Source organism: Dermacentor variabilis, unplaced genomic scaffold, assembly GCF_050947875.1.
Source record: "Dermacentor variabilis isolate Ectoservices unplaced genomic scaffold, ASM5094787v1 scaffold_12, whole genome shotgun sequence".
NCBI classification, from domain to species: domain Eukaryota; kingdom Metazoa; phylum Arthropoda; class Arachnida; order Ixodida; family Ixodidae; genus Dermacentor; species Dermacentor variabilis.
This window is the reverse complement of record NW_027460280.1, coordinates 26,741,361-26,762,570: the sequence shown is the minus strand read 5'-3', so window position 1 is coordinate 26,762,570 and position 21,210 is coordinate 26,741,361. Positions and strand designations below refer to the sequence as shown.

Here is a 21,210-nt window from a genome sequence, read left to right as displayed (position 1 = left end):
GATGACACGGTGGCACAACATGCTATGTATGTAGCACTCGCAGCCAGCACTAGACTTCCACATTTTGTTTGTTTACAGTGTTTTGGTGCTCAGCACACACTGTTTGTAATAAATGAGGCGCCTATGTATACTGCAGTGGCCGCCTACAGCTACAGATATATGAAAACAATCCTCAGCACAAGTGTCAGTAACTAAAGAAAGAAAAGGCTCTTTCTCTGTGCTTATTGCCGTAAGGAATTATGGAAAGCTTTTTCTTCCTGTGCATTGCAAGCTGGTAAGTTTACCTCATCGGCTCATTTTCATTCTCTCCTACCAGGCTGAAGATTTTGATACAATGCTCCCGCCTAGTTTCTTTGCCCACTTTGTCACCAAGGGCCTTAACGCTTTTTGGGGAGTGTTGCTTACGGGCAACATTACCAAAATTTTTTAGTGTAGCTCTTAGGCACCCGTTGTTGTGGCGAGCCTCGGCGCTGTCCCTCGTGACCGAGTGAACGAGCACAGCGAAAGATGAAAGTGAATTCAGGATGTAGTGGGGGGGAAAGGGGAGGAGGAGGTGCAGCGGTACCATTATGCGGAAAGCTGAGGAGGAAAGTATGGCAAAAGGGTGAGAGGAAAAGCGCAGTGCGGTGACGGTGGCTACGAGATGGCACCAGAGTAGCGCGCGTTGTCTGGAAGGTCTGGCAGCGGCGGATGCTCTGAATCGCACCCACGGGTCACCTGCGTGCTGGCTCTCGCGATTTTAAGGACATCATCGGATCAAGGACATCATTGAACCGATACCATCACAATGTTACTTTGCTGAATCATGATAAAAAATACCGTTTTTATTGGTGCTATAATGGGTAATAACTTTTATGAAATCATGTTTCAGTGTATAGTTTTTCATAAGTAACACCAGAGGTGAGTAAGGGCATTCTTGACAAAGCATTGTGAGCATTTATCACACCTTACTATATGGTTGTAGGGTTGAAGAAATGGGTCTGGTACACTTGGATTCAAACCTTGCTGTTGACTGCTTGGCTGGGATGCATTAGTAATGGCAAGCTTTTTTAGATCCTTCTGACCTTTAGTACCCTGCTTTTCTGGTTTCACCCCTTGCAGGCTCTCCAGATTGCAGGCCGAGCAGGCCGTTTTGGGAGTCGATATGAAGTTGGTCGGGCAACAACAATGAAGCCACAGGACCTACCTGCACTGAAGCAAATCCTTGCTGCCTCTGTGGAGCAAATTGAAGCAGCGGGCCTGCACCCAACGGCAGAGCAGATTGAGCTCTTTGCTTACCATTTGCCCCACGCAACTCTGGCCAACCTAGTGGTGCGTTTATTTTGCTTTGAATTATATATTGTTCGTACAATTAGTGCTTGCTGCAATAAAGTACAACTGTGATGATTAGCGTAAGTAGCTGCTTTGCATTAAGAAAAAATAATTATGGTTGTATATACCTTTCATCATCAGAGAAGCTAGCTCTTGCGTTGAAATTGGCCTTCGTCGCTCCTTGTACTTCCCAAATCAAACAGTGCAAAATGGGCGCATTGGTCAACTTGGCTACATCATTTTTAATTGACAGCAGCAGTGAAGGCACAGGAGCTCCACCCGAGTTGTCAAATTTCTGCTCTGATGTTTATGGTGCTTTAATAATGCCTCTAACACATTGGCACACTCTCAGGAGGGGTTGCTGTTTTAATTATTATGATCAAATAATATAATGTGCAGCTTTTTGCTGTCTCACAGTGGGTTACCTTTATCCATTAGCAATGCGAGGCCATATGTGCAGTCGACTCCCATTAATTCTGGACTTGCAAGATTTGGTTGAATTGTCAAGAAGTTAGAAATAGCAAGTGGTGACAAAATGAACAAATTCAGATCATTTTCATTACTTGAATTGGCCTGTAATGTTTCCTTCTTTGCTTTTGAAGTGCAACTTAACCAGCATGAGGAAAAGAGCACTGACATGTGCTGCCTCAGTATGACACGGCAGTAAACAAGTGGGAACAGATGGCTTTACAGGCTGAAGAAGTGCCTGCCACTGAATATTGAAATGAAACAGCTTCATGCCTAGAGAATCAGTGGCGCCATCTGCTGAATTTCTTCTGTTTTCAAACTTCTAGTAGCTACAGTTGAACTCACTTACAATGATCCCGGTTATAACAACCACATTTCACAGCATTTACGATTTTCCGACCCTGCCTATTGAAACTGCGTCCAGATATAATGAACACTTTCAAAAGTGCTGTACTGTTACAACGAACACTTCAAACCGAGGTACTGTAAAAGGAGGGTGCACACGAAGTTCCGAATCACAGAAGCACGACTTGAATGTAAACTTGCAGTTAGATGCGGGAAAGTGCTGGGAACGAAATGAAGCTACGGAAAATCTTATTTTCAGGCCAGAGTGGTATTGACTCATAACTGCCGATGCCAGCTACAGTGTGATTAATTTTTGTTCCTTTTGAAGGGCAAGTCTACATGTAATGGACTATTGATACGACCATTTTTCACGGAACTATCGAGTTTGTTATAGTAAATTCCTTTGACTGTACTGCGCACATGATGGGGTACTGGCGGGGGTCGGTGGGTCAAATGAAGCAAAGCAGCATGCTTTGGTTCTTTCAAACAAGCTCTGTTTCTGTCCGATATAAAAATAGTCTAATGTAAGGGGTTTCAGTGGCACACATGCATGCATAGGCACACTCAGAAGTGGCCAAAACATTTCGCATAAACACGCATAAATACTGTGTACTGTGTATGGTATGTGATGCTATCTGTGTTCCTTGGTTTGTGGTGCAGCTTGATTTTGATCTCTGTTTCCATTTGTCTTCTTTAGGACATTTTTGTCAGCCTTTGCAAAGTTGATTCGTCGTCCTACTTCATGTGTAATTTGGAGGGCTTCAAGTTTCTGGCTGACATGATCCAGCATGTTCCCCTGCCACTGCGGGCACGATATGTATTCTGCTGCTCACCCATCAACCAGAAAATGCCATTTGTGTGCAGCATGTTCCTCAAGGTAGTGATCTTTTATAATTGCTTGTTCTTTTCCATCTTTTTAGCCAGCTTATGAGCCCAGTCCATATTTCTTTGGTTGCTCAAAATAGTTTTAGTTACAGCCAGTAAATTACCTGAACCCTAAGTACTGGGTGTTTCCGACATCAAGATGTACAGAACCAGTAGTTCTATGTCACAGATGTTCCATTGCAATATTTTCTACTGTTGCAGTGAGCCACAATATGTGGAGCCTGAGAGCAGAGGATTTTGCCATATGTATGCCAAAGAGTATAAAATTTCAGAACTGCAGTATAACAACACAGCAACGTTCGGTTATGTTAAGTGTACAGTCGAGCCCACATATAATGCCCCACTTAAAGGGACTGATAACTGGCCAGAATGTGTTGTGAGACGTCGATGGAAATGAAATGAGCAGGATTTATAGTGATAGAATTCAGCACGCTATTCGAGATTCAATAATTTTAAATTGGCAAAGAAAGTAAGAAAAAGCAGTAAGTGGCGAGGCCTGGCGGTGAATCTTGATACTTCAAAATGTAGTAAAGAGATTACTGTACGTAAGTCGACTGTCATTAAACACAGTATAATTATTGCTTAAAATTGCAGTTAGTATATTATTAGACACTTGCGCTTTATTCTATGCGTATTACGAAGTAAAGAAAGTCCACGGTGACGAGCGGCGCTCACGTCATCCCACATGCATGGCTGCGCACATGCTGTTGTACGTGTGCGAGTATAGCACGAGTCTGCAAGTACCCATAGTTTTGTGATCTCCCTGTGATACAAGATGCCATCGACGAGTTGTGCCGTAAATGGGTGCGTTTTTTACCTTCGCGTTAGCGCCTCTATCACAATGTATCGACATCGAGCTCTCCACCGACCGTCGGCAGATTGTCGGCATCGTACGTGTGACACAGGTGCTGATATGAAGGAATAAACGCTGTCGCCTACAGTCGGCACATCAAAATCGGTATCAGGTCGGCTTAGTGTGAGTGAGCATTTACAAATCGGCATTCTCAAGGTACGCTGCTTGTGGCGGGGATCGTGGTCTGTCGTGCAAGTCGGATTCGTCGCTTTCACCGCCACTTCGTCCATCGAAGCATGACGTTCGGGTGCTACTTCGTAAGGATCTAAATTCTGAGCACGTATGCGAGCTAAAGTCTTTTGTTCCAGCTCACTCAGGTCTTTGAGAGATGACATCGGAAATCAGAAGCGCATGCTTGGCTACAGCAACACGAACCGCATATCATGTGTAAAAGTGTCATTTCGTTTTCGATGCACTTGGTTTCGTTTTGACTACGTAGTCAAATACAAAAGTAGTTAGGCAACCCGCCGTGGTTGCTCAGTGGCAAGGTGTTAGGCTGCTGAGCACGAGGTCGCGGGATCGAATCTCGGCCACGGAGGCCGCGTTTCGATGGGGGAGAAATCCGAGAACACCTGTGTACTTAGATTTAGGTGCACGTTAAAGAACCCCAGGTGGTCGAAATTTCCGGAGTCCTCCACTACGGCGTGCCTCATAATCAGAAAGTGGTTTTGGCACGTAAAACCCCATAATTTACAAAAGTAGTTAGACAGGAAACCATAAAAGCACGTAGCTATTATCGCAGAAATACTTTAACACTTTGGAAAACATAAATCACAGGCACATCGACTTGATAAACAAAATAATACTTTCTCACACCTATGGCTGCACTTGTCGTCTGCCTTCCACTAGTGCCAGCTTATAATTGCTATCGTGCTCACGTATCACAGTTTTCAGCGCACTTCCAGTGAATGACTTCATCCTCACTGCAGATTGAAAAATTCTGTTAAAAGATGTTCCACGGCATTTTCCTCATTACCACTTCATGATTAGACGCTCTCGCCGGTAAGCTTTCCATTGCACTAAAAAAAGTGGGTACCATAAAAATTGGTTGTCAGTCCCTTTAAGACGAACTTTTGCTTAAAACGAATTAGAGCCGTGTGACTGTGAAAATATACATTATTTTGATGGCATAAAATCGCACGTATAACGAACGTCTTTGAGCCCTCCTGATCGGTTACAGCGAATGGACAGCATAAACCTGCTGCCGCAATGCAAAATAACAACGACCGCCGTCCACATTGGGTGCACATGGTCCGTTTTCCCAAGCCTCCTCTCAGGCAAACTTTCTGTTTCGTGCCCCGCTACCCTCTTCTTGCCATCACACGCTGCCCACGAGTGTCGGTGTGTGGCTTCCAAGGTCGCCCTCCCGGCCGTCCTCGCAACTCCGCTCCCCTCTCCTCATTCTTTCTTGCAACTCTCTCGCTGTCTTGGCAAGCACGCTGATGGCAGTTAAAGTTCAGAAGTTTCGTTTTCTGACCGTTACTGCGAAGCAGGCCTCTTCACACTAGTCTCCATGCTTCTTCACTTCTGCGCTTCATTCTAGTTGGGCTTGAGTTGTAATTCAGGATGGCGAATGGAATACCGTGCCTGCAGCAGTCACGGAACGAAAAGCGCTGAACATGGCAATGAAGCAAGCAATTTTGAAGGAAGTGTCACAAGGTGCTAAAAACTGCGAGTTGGTGAAGAAGTACAACGTGTCTAAATCAACCATCTTGGCAATTCTAAAGAACAAGGAAAAGATCGCCAGCTCTGCTGCCGACTCGACGAACAGAAAGCGCCTGCGGAAAGCCACCTATGTGGATGCAGAGGACGCGCTGCGTAAAGCTACACGGAGCAGGGCATGTATAACACAGACAAACCTGCAATATTTTATCAGATGCTGCTGGACAAGACGCATGCCATGAACAGCAACTCATGTGCTGGCGGCAAGCATAGTAAAGTGCGCTTTACAGTACTTCTGTGCACTAATATGGATGGCAGCGACCGGCACGTGCCCTTTGTAATCGGAAAATCAAAGAAGCTGCATTGCTTTCGAAGCGTTGTACCTGTGTGCTACAGGCACAATACTAAGGCGTCGATGACGCGCAATTTATTTGCAGAGTGGCCGGACGAGTTTGATCGCGACATGCAAAGGCAAGGAAGGCGCTTGCTGCTCATGCTTCACAACTGCTCAGCGCATAACGTGCGAACTTCTCTGACAGCAGTTACTCTACTTTTCCTGCCACCCAATACCACTTCGAAAGTGCAGCTGATTGATTTGGGCATAATATGCGCATTTAAGGCATTGTATAGGTGCCGCATTGTGGAGCGCTTGCTCATCACTGTTGACCGCCCAGTTGCGAACTTGCCACTTCAAGTTTCACAGTATTCAGCCATTGAGATGGTGAAGGTGGCCTGGGCGGAGGTGACGGCCACTTGTGTGTGGAACTGCTTCCGTAAGGCCGGTTTCGTCAAGGCAGTACCTGTTGCTGAGCCTGATGCTTCTGAAGATTATCAGTCCGGCAGCAATTTGTGGCAGCGCGTCGTCGACTCCGGCATGGGGGGCTACAACACTGGTTGGGATGACTTCATTTCTGCTGATGAATACGCTGATATTGCGGAACCATGCACGGACGAGGGCATCGCTTATGAAGTGCGGGCGGAGAGCGGCGTGGAGAAATCTTATGACGATAAAACTTCGGAGCCAGCACCCATAAGCGTGCCTGTAGCAATGGGCTACATAGAGAGCCTCAGGCAACTTGTCTATGCCAAGGGCCTCAGCGAAAAGCGTGCTTCTGCTATAAATAAACTGGAGACCGCCCTCATTGGATCTGCACTGCCAAAAAAGATTAGCATCATGAACTTCTTTGTAAATAAATACATTTTGTGTTTTGACTAGCCACTTTGTTTTTTTTAAGCTGTCGTCCACTTACTACGAGCTTCGGGGTATAATGAACAGACGCCACGTAACGCTCAGGTTCATTATAAGAGGGCTCGACTGTATCAACCATTTGCAATAAATTGAACTTTTGGACTACTGTGAGACTGCTATCAAATTTGGTAGTTATAAATGTGGAAGGACTGTCCAAGAAGCAATAGAACAAAAAGTGTTAGGCATAACCTTATGGAACAGGGAGACAATGTTGTGGATTACAGAGCAAACACAGGTAGGCAGTATTCTAATTAACATTAAAGGGCCCCTAAGCAGCCTCTAACATTTTTTTATGCCTTTAAAACTAACGTACACACCGTGTAATGAATGCCATGACTAAGATCCTTGGAGAATGCGGCAGTGCTACGTGTCATGGGAATGCTACAAATAAAAAAAAACAATCCTGTGCTTCTCTCCTGGCCGTTCCGGTGCCTCTCAGTGCTTAGTGATGTCAACAGGGTGTTCTAGGTGACGTTGCTAGTTGTTGATTGGTTGGTCATCAAGGGGTGACAGTGCCAACATGATGAGGGCCGGCTGCGAGTTCTGAAAATGGAGGGGGCTCGCCCATCATACGCCACCATGCCTTTTGGGAAGCTTCCATTCAGTCAGTTTCATGCAGAGGATGATTAGGGGCGGACAGTGAAACCTTTCTTCTGGTATGTTCACTGTGTGGAGTTGGTGAGTGTATGCGGCAAGGGATAGAGGGCGTGAGTATGGAGGGTAGCTGTGGAGAGCGAGAAACAGCTGTGGCCACATGCTCTTTCATCAAACACCTGTAACTTTGCTACTACTGCACCATTACAAAGAATCATTGTGGCTAATATGTTCATAGTAGAATAGTACATGTCAGCCACTATTACTAATTTTTAAGCTCAGGGTTGTTTAGAGGCCCTTTAAGAGGGAAAAATATGGGTCTGGGCAGGCAGGGGCAGAGAACTGGGGGCATGTAATAACTGGGGGTAGGCATGGGGCATGTAATGCATGGGGCAGATAACTGGTGATGTATTAGAGTTACAGAATGGGTGTCAAGAGAAGCGCATTCGAGAACTACAAAGAACTAGATGGTTTGATAAAATTAAGAAATATGCAGGCATAAGATGGGGGGGGTTCAGCTGACGCAAAACAAGTGATTAGAAATCGTTAGAAGAGGCTTTCATTCTGCAGTGGACATGAATAGTTTGATGATGATGAATCCACAACTGCCTGCTTAATACTGTACATTACTTTGAGGAAGAGGGCAGAATGCTTAGTATAGAGCCCCAAGCTGACTGACGTGCATTATTGGCTTGTAATGCCATAGCTATTACTTTATGGTGCCCTGACATCACTCTTTTGCTTGAAAACCATGCTACACTTGGAACACATGTCAAACTAGGTGCATCTGGGAACTTTTACTGTTTTCATTGTCATGGAGTCTTCTCCTTCCTTGAAGTTTGGTATTGAAGTCCAGTATTGTATTTAAAGACAAAGAATGCCATGGTAAAACTGACACTTGCCCTTCTGATTGGTTACAGTTTGCACGGCAGTACAGCCGCAATGAACAACTAACATATCAGTGGTTAGGGCGCAACATTGGTTGGCCCTTGGCCGTCCCGAAGTCCATCATGGATTTGGTTCACCTGGAAGCTGTTTTTGATGTGTTGGACCTTTACCTCTGGCTCAGGTGGGTGTGCACAGCCTATACACATGCCATTGCTTGCTTCATCAGTATACCAAATTGGTATACTCTTGAAGTGTTAATGTTCTAGCGCAGATGTACGCATCACAACAAGTACATACTCAAGGCTGATTTCAGCTGTCTGTGATTTCAGGCAGGTTTTTAAACGTGCAGAGGGCTTGAGTAAAAACAAATTCAAATATAAAGATGGCAGTCCAGAAACTGCATTTAATTTTTGCTGATTCAAACACTAGGGACATTTGTGCATGCCTCACTAGCTCTCATGATGTAGGCTGCGTAATTCAAGTTAGGAACGCAAAGGAAGGGTAAGCACACTGGTGTGAACCTGTGGATTACGTGTAGTGACCTGTGGTGGTAGCAGTGGCTATCATTATTTTGTACCACTGATCACTCACGCGATTGCATAATAACACGGCAGTGCCCAGGCCAGCCCTTGTGATCCAAATTCATACTTTCTACTTGGTCTCAGTCATGATAGCAAGGCATAAATAGTAAAATCAGCTACTGCTTAGTTTCAAATAATGCTGAGGATGAAGTATGAGCGTTTTGTCACTGTTTGTGAAATAAGCTCTTTGGCTTGGCATTGTTAGCTCTAAGGCATGAATGAGCCTTGGAAGTGTATTACAGTGAAATCTCATCACTATGAACACCACGTTATCAAACATTTCAGATTAATTGACTTTCCAGAAATCCCCTACTGACTGTTAATAGTTTCAATGTAAAAATCTTTCAGTACTGCAAACTTTAGAATAACGATCATTATTCAGTTTCTGTGTCATGTTAACAATACTTCAGTACTACGAACTCATATTCCAAAATCTGAGGATTCTTAGATTTCCGTGTCTCCTGAATGGCAGTCAGAACAGTAGGCTGGTTTAAGACAACGCATGGGTATGAAAAACCCAAGACGGGGCTGGGGAAATAAATGCCGGGAAGGGGCCTTTTCTTTTTCTTCTATTGCGGAGCCGACGATGCATCAGGTTTTGCAAGTGCATGCTTTGCCCAGACAAGTGTCACCTAGCAACGGAGGCGTGCTTCTTTCTGTGGCCATACCAGCTATGCATAGTGGAGAAATGTAACCTTCATGCTTGCAGGGATGCCATGTGGTCGAACTTTCGGAACAGTTTTGTTTGCACATGATTGCACTTCAGTAGTTCAGGTGCCCGTCTTCAGCGAGATAGTTGCAGTGTCCATGGCAAGAAATGTGAAAAACAAACAAACAGAAAGAAATGTTACACTTTTAGGTGACATAGAGCTTCTTTGTTGGTGGTTTTCTCCTCGTCAGCATCTCTTTTGCACACGGCACTCTATAAAAGGTGCTGCGGTGGTGCATGGTAGCAGAATCTATGGAAAATAGCAACAGCGTAGGCAAAGAGCCAACAGCGACATTTTTGTGGATAGCTGATACGGTGACAGATGATAAAGTGATGGGTCAGTGGGTGAAATGGTTAATTTCACCCACTGACAGCGAGAGGACAAAAAATAGTAGGCCAAACTCATAGTGGTATTAAAGCAACCACCTGTGCATCTGCGCAGGAAGTAAAAAATGCAAGATAAGTAACTGGAGAACTAATGTGCAAGTTAAAATGGAGATGAGAGCTCAGTACAATGCCTTAAGAAGACATTGAAGAAGCTTTTTTTTTTTCTTTTCAAAACTCTAGAGGGAGTTTTGAGGCTATGCTGGTTGCGTGAGAAAAAAAAGCTATAAGCCAAAGTTGACATGGCAATGTTGATACAGTGAGCTCTCATTACAACTGACCCGGATAATCCGACAGAAAACGTCCGTTTTATCTGAAGTCTGTAATATCTGAAACTCCTCACTTCTAAAACTTTCGTCTGGATGTCTAACAACTTTATTGCAAAGAGTGAGTGACGATCATCCAAAGTAAAAAACGAACAACAAAAGTAGCAGTTTCGCCCAAAATGTGAAGCATCGATTATGATAATAAATTAAGCAAGATAAGTGCGGCGGCAGCAGCGAGTGAATTGACCTTCATGCTGTCTCTCACTTCAGTGCGAACTACACGTTGAAAGCACAGTGCATACGAAGCTACTGGCACTGGGCGCACTTTGTCTACATCGTTGATCGCGTTCCTCAAGCGTGAAAGAAGACGGCCCGTTTCCGCCCCGCTTTCCTCCCTCGCGTGCATGATATTGAGTCGCGATCGTCGGCTGACCCTCGCAAGACTTGTCAGCCCGTGTCGACCCAGCAAAAGACCATTTTATAACTCGGTTTTGACAGAAATTGCCGCCAATTTCGTCCACTGCCGTTGATAGTCCGTTGTAGCATGGTCCGTTAAAAGCGAACTTTGTTGCATTAATAAAATAGGTAGAACAAACTTAGGCTGAAGTATAGTCCGTTATTTCTGAAAGTCTATTGTACGCATGTCCATTGTAATGAGTGTAGATTGTACTTGCTGCTGCATACAAGCCACGGTAGCAACAAGGCATATAGAATAGTGTGTAATGCCTTTCAGCCCCAGATAAATTAGCCAGGCACAGAGACCTAAGAAGCATTCAGATTTAAAAGCAGAGGAAATTAATATTGAATAGGTAGAGATACGTAAGACAGAGCTGGCAGATTGGTGAAAGTTTATGAACTATAAATATGTTAATGTGTGAAAGAAAATGCAGGTCAAAATTTTTTCTTCAGGGCAAAATGGTACCTATCATCTACTTGTCAGTGTCTGTGCTTATTTTAACTTCATCTGCTGAGTATGGTCAGTCTTGTTGTTGTTGTTTTTTTTCCCTATGTGCTTACACAATGTGTCTTTGGTTGCAGCTACCGCTTCCCAGACCTATTTCCGGATGCTGAGGCTGTACGTGCCATGCAGCAGGAATTAGACCTAATCATTCAAAAAGGTGTACTCAATATCACGCAGCTGCTACGTGCTGGCATGGAAAGTGCTGCTGAGGAAACCGGTACGTTGCAGCTTGCTACTGTTAAATTGGCATGCTTCCATTGCAGTGTCACAGGCTGTGATTTCTACCGTAGTTGCATGAATATACAGTCGCTAACTGATTTTTCAAATGTCACAGGGACCAAAAAAATAGTCTGAAAAATCTAACAGTCAGAAAAAACTGTTAACCTAAAAAAAATATTTATTAGGCTTAGAGCAGCTTGAAAAAATCTCTAATAATACCCTGCAACTTACTACGCTTGCAGGCGATCAGATTTGCTTGGATTTGCACAAGAGTGACGTCTCCATATACAGTTTGACAAAAGCATCACCACGTTCAAAGAAACGAGCCACGTTTCTTTGCCTCACTTGGCTCTTGCGAAGGCAAGCAAGGTAGTGCTAATCAAGCAAATGCGAAGCTGCACAAACACACACAAAGATGTTATCTCTCCGAGAAATACCTGCTCTGTAGACGCACCACGTGCAAAATGGCAACCAAAACTTAAAAAGAAAAATGGATCTCGCATTAAGTGATTATGACGGTAGTGCTGACCAAAAGAAGTATGAAACAAGAAAAAGTGCCGTCCCCTGGAGTGTTTTGTCAGCCAAATAAGAGCGGGCATGGCCTCCGAGAGTGGAGGATGTTACGAACTCTGTTGAAAGTGTGTGCCTCCCTGTCTTGGAGGCTATAGAGCGGACCACGAAAGTCAAGCCAGCGGAAAATCCAACATGGCAACCCCCAAATTAGCTAGCTTGGCTTGGAACGAGCAAATTAGTCTGGAAAATCAAACCTTGGAGCCTAAATTTGTCCGAAAACTTGGTCATGAAAATGGGTGTCCATGCCGAAAGGTAATGGAATGCAAAACTACTGAAAAAAAAAAAAAGAAGGAAAAATTTAAGCCGCTGCACCCTCTTCGTTGTCCCAACGATAGAAACTGTTTGCCAGCCTTCTCCGCATTGCCAGCCTGCGCACCTCTCGCCATTTGCTGTTCCACCCCTCCAAACATGAGTAGACCCCGCCAACTGCGCTGCTGCTTTACTTGCTGGCCCCTCATTCTGTGCAGCCCTGCCAACAGATTAAGTCACTCGTGTTCGTCTTTGTTGGTTCTGCCGAAGTCGTTCCTTGCCACATCATTTCTCCGCCTCGTTTGACTCGCCACCAAAATGAAAGATGGCTGATTAACCCGCTGATCGTTGGGAATGCATGATGTTGCCGGGGGACAGAAAGCACACTGCTATAGACTTGGAAATGAAGTGCAGTATCGTGAAGGTCTACAAAGATGGTAAAAAAGTGTGTGACTTGGTGGAGAAGTACAGACTATCGCAACCGATAGTGTCGACAATCATCCGCTTGACAGAGAAGTTCAACAAAGAAAACTGCTCGATATACAATGGGTTCAAACGCTTTTGACAAGGTGCCTATAATGAGGTGGAAGAGGCCCTTTATAAGTGGTTTCTCGGTGCCTGTGCCATGAACTTGCCCATCACCGGGCCAATTCTGGCCGCAAAGGCGAAGTAGTTTGCCCTATTCATTAACAATGTTGACTTCCAGCCAGGTGACGACTGGGTACAGTGCTTCACAGAGAAGCACGGCATTGTTTACAAAGCCATCACAGGCAACGCAGATTCGCTTGACATGGAGGCAAAGCAGAAGTGGGTGGAGGAAACGCTGCCCCGGCTGCCCTGCATCCTTGACAACTGCATTGGCACCGACGTACATAATGGCGACAAAATAGGACTTCATCCAAGATGCATGCACTCTAAAGGGGACACATCTAAGTTTGGCAAGAACAGCAAGCTGCACTTCACTTGGTTTTTGTGCACCAACATGGATGAGAGCGACAAGTGCCCTGCATTTGTCATTGGGAAAAAAAAAATCTCCGCTGCTTCCGTGGTGCTGCCAGGATACCGGTACAGTACCGTCACAACAGCAAGGCATGGATGACGCAAGAACTTTTTTGTAAGTGGCTCTTGGAGTTCAGTCATTGTATCGAGCGATCTAAGCAGAAAGCGATGCTCATCGTAGATAATTGTAGTGCCCACTACTCCATGCCTAAGCTCTCAAGTGTGGAAGTTCTTTATAGCAAAGCTGTCTATGGCTAGGATCTGGCAGATCTCGTTCGTGTGTAGACCAACAATTTCTCAAATGTGGGTCAATCCTGACGATAGTGCCATACCGGACTGACTTGCTGCAAAGTTGAAGCAGGCATTAAGCACTCCCCATAGGTGAACCGATCTCGAAGATAGGGCAATACCAGGCTGACCCACGGCAGAGGTGAAGCAGGAGTTAAGCACTTCCCATATGTGGGCCGATCCCGAAGATAGTGCAATACTGGGCCGACCTGCAATGAAGGTGAAGAACGCATAAAGCACTCCTGATACATGGGCCCGGGCCAACCTGCGATGCAATACCGTGCAACCGGGCCAACCTGCGATGGAGGTGAAGCAGGCTTTAAGCACTCCCCATACGTGGACCGATGCTGGAAATGGTGCAATACCAGGCCGACCCGCGGCGGAGGTGCAGTTTGCCATTAAAGGGCCCCTGAAACGGTTCGGTCAAATATTGTAGATGCGTAGAGTACAGCTAAAGTTAATCATTCGCACCACAATTTGTGTAAAGCGTCTCATATTAAGAGAGTTACGGATGATTACAAGTTACCCTCCTCCATAGCCATGCATTTTCTCCTCAACTCGTTTGCCGAGTGATCGAGCCTAAGCTCTGCCTTCACTGGCTCTGCGTCATGATAGCACGTCGTGCCGTCTACTTCCGGTTCTCTAGGAGTGAGCGTGCAAAGCCACTCCAACCTCTCCGCCAGCTGCTTGGCAGTCGACCCCAAGCGAGATCTATCCAAGCAGCATGTGTTGTGAGCATTCTGTCGCAGCGCCGAACATGTCTTGTATTCCGGTAACCATAGGCGAGCTGGGCATTTCAATGGAACGGTGGAGGCATAAACTCAGACTATGAAGGAACTTTAGCGTGGATGTACGTGAGCGGCCTGATCAGTCTACACGGTGGCGCAGAGCTTAACCAGCCAAACAAAGAGCTAATATTGCGCTAACCAAGTCTAAAACATTTTAAACATATATACTCATATTAACATTGCCATTAACATATTAACTCATTGCCAACTTTAAAGACATTAGTGGGAATCACAATGCATGAGGTAGACATCAGTGAGGCTGGTGTTTTATCTCTACTAACCAATCTTAAAATGTCATCTAGTGCCGACCATCTAGGTTTCAACAATAAAATTTTAAAGAATACATCGCATAGTATTTGTCCTCTGTTAACAGCTCTATTTTCCCAGTCACTATCAACTGGTGGTATTCCTAATGACTGGCGCATTGCTAAAATAATACCCATTTTCAAATCAGGTGATCGCGCTTCTCCCCTTAATTATCGTCCCATCTCCTTAACCAGCACTATTTGTAAATTACTCGAACATATCATACACAGTCAAGTAATCAACTTCCTTGAAGACCATAACATTATTTTTAAGCATCAGCACGGTTTTCGCAAGGGCTACTCATGTGACACACAACTTGCCGGATTTATTAACGACATACACGCACTAATAGACGCCGGGTTCCAAGTTGACGCAATATTTTTAGATTTTTCTAAGGCATTTGACCGTGTTCCACACCATAGGTTGGTACTTAAACTTTCACAGCTTAACATTCACCCTACTATAATTGCATGGATCACCGATTTTCTCTCATCTAGAATTCAGTTTACATCAGTTAACAATTCTAACTCATGTTATGCTGATGTTACGTCTGGAGTTCCACAAGGCAGCGTACTTGGTCCTTTACTCTTTCTAATTTATATTAATGATTTACCCAGTTGCGTTTCATCTAAAATCAGACTATTTGCAGACGATTGTGTAGTTTACCGATGTGTAACAAGTAACACCGATAGCCACTTACTACAAACTGACCTGGACGCAATAAGTGCATGGTGTTCTAATTGGTTAATGCCATTAAATATTTCCAAAACTAAACTCATGTCTTTCACCAATAGGCCACGAATTCTAACCACCTACTCCCTTGATAACAACCCTGTGGAACTCGCAACTACTTACAAGTACCTTGGCATCAATCTTCAATCAAACTTATCATGGAATAATCATATTAACCTTACCCTTGCCTCTTCAAATCGTACTCTCGGACTTATTAAACATAACTTAAAAGAAGCCCCAATGCATGTTAAAAAACTAGCATACACAACATTAATCCGTCCTAAACTAGAATACGCGTCTGCCATCTGGGATCCCGAACAAACGTATATCATAAGTAACATCGAAGCCTTGCAGAACCGTGCTGCGCGATTTATATTTTCAGATTATTCACGTTACACCAGCGTCACCGCGTTAAAGAATAAAGCTGACTTGGACAACTTAGCACTTCGCCGTAAAATTTCTCGCCTAACACTTTTCCATAAGCTTTATCACCATCCATCACTTCACGATGATTTCATTCAGTCACCAACAGTTATTTTTCCACGCCGTGACCATCCATACAAAGTCAAACGCATTAACTGCCAGTCATCCCATTATGCATCTTCGTTCTTACCACGCACAATAACTGAATGGAACGCCTTACCATCAGTCATTGCCACGGAACCAGACTTGACGAAGTTTCAACATTTAATTCGCTCACGACTTGTCGACTAATCGTATTATTATTCTTTTTTGGGACTTTTACAGTGTTTTTCGATATTTGTTGGTGTTTTTAGTGCAGTTGCCTTATGTTCTCCTAATATGTACTAATGTTTTCTCTGTAATAATTGTGACCTAATTATCTTGTATGTTAACTATGTTTCACTGTATTATTACTTCTGTTAACCTCTCTTGTTTTTAGTATGTACAAACTACAACCAGTGCTTGTGATTGACCCCCCCCCCCCATGTAATACCCTCGTAATGAGGGCCTTTGGGGGTATTTTGAATAAATAAATAAATAAATAAATAAAAACAATGTGTTATCGATCGCGATCCTGTGAAATATTTACACCAGCAGCAAAGAAGAATACATTTCGTTACGACTACTGTGACTACTGTGTTTGGTTGAGGACTGCGCCACCAAATGGCTGCACTGTGTAGACCATTCATGGTTGTGCTTCTGCTCATCCCGTGAAACGGCACAGTCGAACGACCAGGCCCTGTCCCCTTGTGCTTGTGTTTACCTAAATACCAGACTCGTGAAGCGCTATTGTGGTAGTAATCCTCCGGTGTAAAGTGATGGCTGCAAACACGCAAATCCTGGCGCCGATCGGATAGCAACAGTCCAATGCGCTGGAGCCACTCCACTCGTCTGCTGCCTTGCAGAGGGACACGACGTTGCAGCTTGACATATTGCCAGTCGCTACGTTTGCAGCCCACACCGCAACAAAGGCGAATCATGGTGCTTGTGAAAAAACTGAGACTGACACTGACCGCAGAGCTCTCATTAAAACGAAGCACATTGTAACACAAGCAGACGACGCTTCCTGTGTGCCGGAAGTGCTTAAGTGTACTGAGAAATTGATCTTGTGCATTCTCTTTCTGTTACTTTCTTTTTATAAAAATAAGTTAACTCGCATTCCAACTATTATGAACAACATTTGTTCCCCATAAAGTTCGAAAAATTATTGATAACGTGTCCTGGGCAGCCAATCAGATAGCTCGCCCTACTGAAGTCAATTGGGTGAATGACATCAAATGGGTAGGGGCAGCTGAAAATTCAGCTGAGCAGTGTGCTGCGATCGGCAGCGATGTGCAATTTTAGAACCTTATAATAAATTCCATGCTTTACGTGGAGCACTTATATGCACCAATTAATGATCAGAAGGGCCTGCTCTAACGACTCTGCGTTTGTAGAAAATCGTCAAAATCATTTCAGTGTCCCTTTTTAGGGGCCCACATACACATCTTCGTGGGTCATCCTTCTTCACAGAGTGGAAGGGCACTGAGCTTTTTCCTGCTGCCGAACATAACAGCGGGCTTGCAGCTCATGGACGCTGGCGTGATTGCCTATTTTAAATACATGTATCGTCACTACGTCCTGAATTGTTGATGGACTATGGCCACGTGGACTAGCTGGGAGCAACCACACTTCAAGATCATTCTTTTGATGGCCGTGCAGTTTATGTTTGGTATGTGGTCCGAAGTAAGTGCTTCTACGGTGAAGAACTGCTTTAGGAAAGCATGCTTTGTCCGAGGCAGCAGTGACTTATACGAAGCCTGCGAAGCTTCCACCGATGAATTGATGCCTGAGCTTTGGTCCATAGTCGACGAGGGTGCTTCAGGATTTGAAGAGCTTCTCCATATGGATGACACATTAGAAACAAGAAAACTTCTAACCGATGAGGCGATTGTCGCAAATGTTTTTGCATAGGATAGTGAAAACTACATGGACAGCGATGACAGCATCGATGACACAGTAGAGCAGGCTGCCTCAGCATTATCCTCGCAGTAGGCCCTGTGGATGATTCAGTCCCTCCGGAGCATTGTTTTCGCAAGGGACCTTCTGCTGCACTATGTGGAGCACCTGGATGCCTTGGAGAAGGATGTCGGCAAGCTTCGCTTTAAACCAAGCAAGGCTGACGGACATGGGGTTTTCTCATGCAAGCTAGCGAGAAGTATGTGGTGAGATGCTTGTGGTGATCTCACTCCAGTTCGGGATTTCTCAAACTGAGAGGCTACCACGGCAACCTTCTCCCATTTTTTAGAAGGCCCCTTTTGGGGCCTTCTAAAAACAAGTGACAAGGGACAAACAGCAAGTGACAAGCAGAGCTCGCTTGTCACTTGCCGTCCGTGTCCCCTTTTCTACGGTTGTTATAGCAGTGCCATTCTTGAATGCCAACAGCTGTGGCTTGTCACACGCAATCGGAGTGCACAGGAAGCAGAGTTAAACAGTCAAACGAGTCAACACAATCAGCAGACAGATGGAGGAAGGGGGTGAGGGGGGGCACTGGCCTCCCTTCCATTATAGTTTCCTCTCGACAGCTCTGCCATCCCCCTATTTTGCTTTTTTTCATGCAACCCAATTATAACAATTATCGGTGATAACAAAGGAGTTTTCGTGGCACCTGAATATTGTTATAAGTGGGTTTGGCTGTACTGAATATTCGAGAAATTGAATAGTAGATATTTGATTTGCAAATCGAATTATTTGAACCTTCACTATTCGATTTGATTCGCTGATATTCGAGTATTCGCACACCGCAAAAATTTTTTCGTGTCCAAAAGTCCTTCCTTGTGTTATATTTGTGTTCGTGTTATACAGTCGACTCTCATTACAACAAACTCTGATAAACCTTACAAAAAATGGCCGTTTTATCCGAAGTCCATATTATCTGAAACGCCTCACTTCTGAAACATTGGTCGCGATGTCTAACAACGTTATTGCAAAGAGTGAATGACGAACATCCAAAGTAAAAAACTAACAAAAAGAGTCGCAGTTTCACCCGAGAGGCATAGCATCGAGTGCAATAACAAATTAGTAGACAGCTATGCGAAGTCAGTCAAAGTGCAGTTTATTTACATCGCCAAAAATTAACAATGCGCGTAGGCCCGGGCAAAAAGGGAACACAATCACTTGAGCGATGTCCGAGCCTCCCTGTACAAGGGATACAGCGAAAACGCACAGTGTAAATTATATGGTATTGTTCTGGCTATTTAACAAGGGTAAAAACATCTTGCATATACACGTGTTTGTGAACAAAGCATAAAAACAGAAAGAAAACAGCGTAATAGTAAAAAAAAAACACAGAAATTCATTGCAGCAAGATAAGATACACAGGATACATTGCAACAAGATAAGAAAAAATACATAAATGTGGCTTTCAAAAAGAAGATATTAATGAATTAATGCACTTCTCATGTCAGCTAGTGAACACGTTTTAAAATCCCTTGACAATAATTTATTCAAAACAGTGGGCAGGGTGTGTCGGAGCATCTGTGGCCCGTACATTGTACAGGAGAACGGAATGTGCCAAATTTGCTTCTTGCGAAAATAGTATTCTGAAAGATTTTGTCTGAGGCAGGGTAATTCAAGAAAACTAAGCTGGTTATTTTGGATACATCGCTTATATTTAAATGCTAAGTAATATTCGTACATGGTATTAATTGGCGATATTTGGTAATGAGCAAACAGTTCCCAAGTGTGAGCTAGGTAGTCTACGTTTGCAATGTAGCGTACAGCTTTCTTTTGAAGCATATATATTTTATTAATGTTTGTTTTCGTGGTGGTACCCCAAACCAAGAAACAATAATTTAGGTGGGATACAAAAAGCGCATTGTAAATAATTAATTTTATATGTTCGGGCACAAAATGCCGAAATTTTGCGAGAATTCTGGTGCACTTTGCCACTTCACTCAGAATGAACTGAACTTCAGTGTCCCAGCTCATGGTCTTGTTAAAAATTACTCCTAAAATCTTGACAGTGTCTACAAACTGTACCTCTGAATTGTCTATGTGTATATGTATATCGGGTTGAGTGGGAAACTGCCTTGTACTGAATAGAACAGCTTTAGTTTTTTTTTTTGTGTTTATGAGTAGTGAGTTTGCTTCAGTCCAATCCTTAAGTTTATTAAGAGCATTGTTAATAATAGAAACCAGAGATTGTATGGAACTACCTTTGAAAAATAAACTTGCATCGTCAACATAATTTGCAAATTTCGGCTGGCTATCAGTCAAAACAAGGTTATTTATATATAAAATGAAAATTAGAGGTCCTAAAATACTACCCTGTGGGACACTAGCAGTAATAGTTTGAAATGGAGATATATGTGGCCCTATTTTAACGCATTGTACACGATGACGTAGGTACAATTTCAGTAGTTCAAGTCCAGTGGCCATGTATGACATAAAGGTCTAATATTTTAAGTAGGGTATTATGATTAAGGTGATCGAAAGCCTTCGAGAAATCTATGAAGATGCCAATGCACAATTCTTTTATTTTCAAAAGCATTAAGAATTATTTCTTTTTGAGACAATAAAGCTGATTCACTAGATTTACCTCGGAAAAAAGCCATGTTGTGCCGTTGATAACGATTTATAACTATTGCAAAATTTCGTTTTGTTCAATAATTTTCTCCACACCTTTCGAAAAAAGCGGTAAAATGTAAATCGGTCGATAACTTGACATGCTATGTTTATCACCGCTTTTATATAATACTATTACCTTAGATTTCTGCATCTGCTTTGGAAAGGACCCGCTTGATAAGGCAAGGTTATAAATATAAGTTAATACTGATTCTATTAGAGTGAGGACAAATTTTACAGGTGTGATTTGATAGCCATCTATATCACAACACCTGTTGTTCTTAAAGGAAATAATAATGCTGCACACTTCAGTGTCATCCATAGGTTCCAGAAATATACTATTGCTATTCTGTCGTATAGTGTTACAAGCAAAATCTGAACTGAATCTGAACGGTGTTTATGGCATCTTTGAAAAACGTATTAAACTTCTCTGCAAGTGCCACACCCTCAATCCGTTCACCTTCAAACCAAAGCACTGTAGCTCCTGACGTAGACTGTGCTCGGTTTAATAATTGATTAACTTTTTTCAAAACTTGTGCGCTACCATCACAGAAGTCCTTGTCAAACTCATTGTGCAGAAAGTTCCTTTTTTCGTTTTTGAGAAAAAACGTTACTTTATTGCGGTATTGTTTAAACTTGGCTAGATAACCAAGGGATTTGGTTCTCATAAATTTCTTGTATAACTGGCTTTTCTTTTTAATCATTCTAAGGCAATCTCGCTTTATCCATGGCTTACGACTTTTAGTGGATATTTTTACTGTTTTCTCAGGGAAATGATCATGGTATATGCGTTTAAAGCAGGTGATGAATGCCTGATACGCTGCATCTACAGT

General features: G+C 43.6%; 1 protein-coding gene across 1 annotated transcript in view; it reads left to right on the top strand.

Annotated features, from left to right (window-relative positions):
• The window catches only part of Suv3 (Suv3 RNA helicase), a 66,839-nt gene that overhangs the window by 30,378 nt on the left and 15,251 nt on the right, over positions 1 to 21,210 (top strand). The window contains exons 10-13 of the mRNA XM_075676708.1: positions 1,102 to 1,311; positions 2,822 to 3,001; positions 8,288 to 8,436; positions 11,234 to 11,373. Coding sequence (XP_075532823.1) covers positions 1,102 to 1,311; positions 2,822 to 3,001; positions 8,288 to 8,436; positions 11,234 to 11,373 — 679 coding nt within the window. The remainder of the gene's footprint in view (positions 1 to 1,101; positions 1,312 to 2,821; positions 3,002 to 8,287; positions 8,437 to 11,233; positions 11,374 to 21,210) is intronic.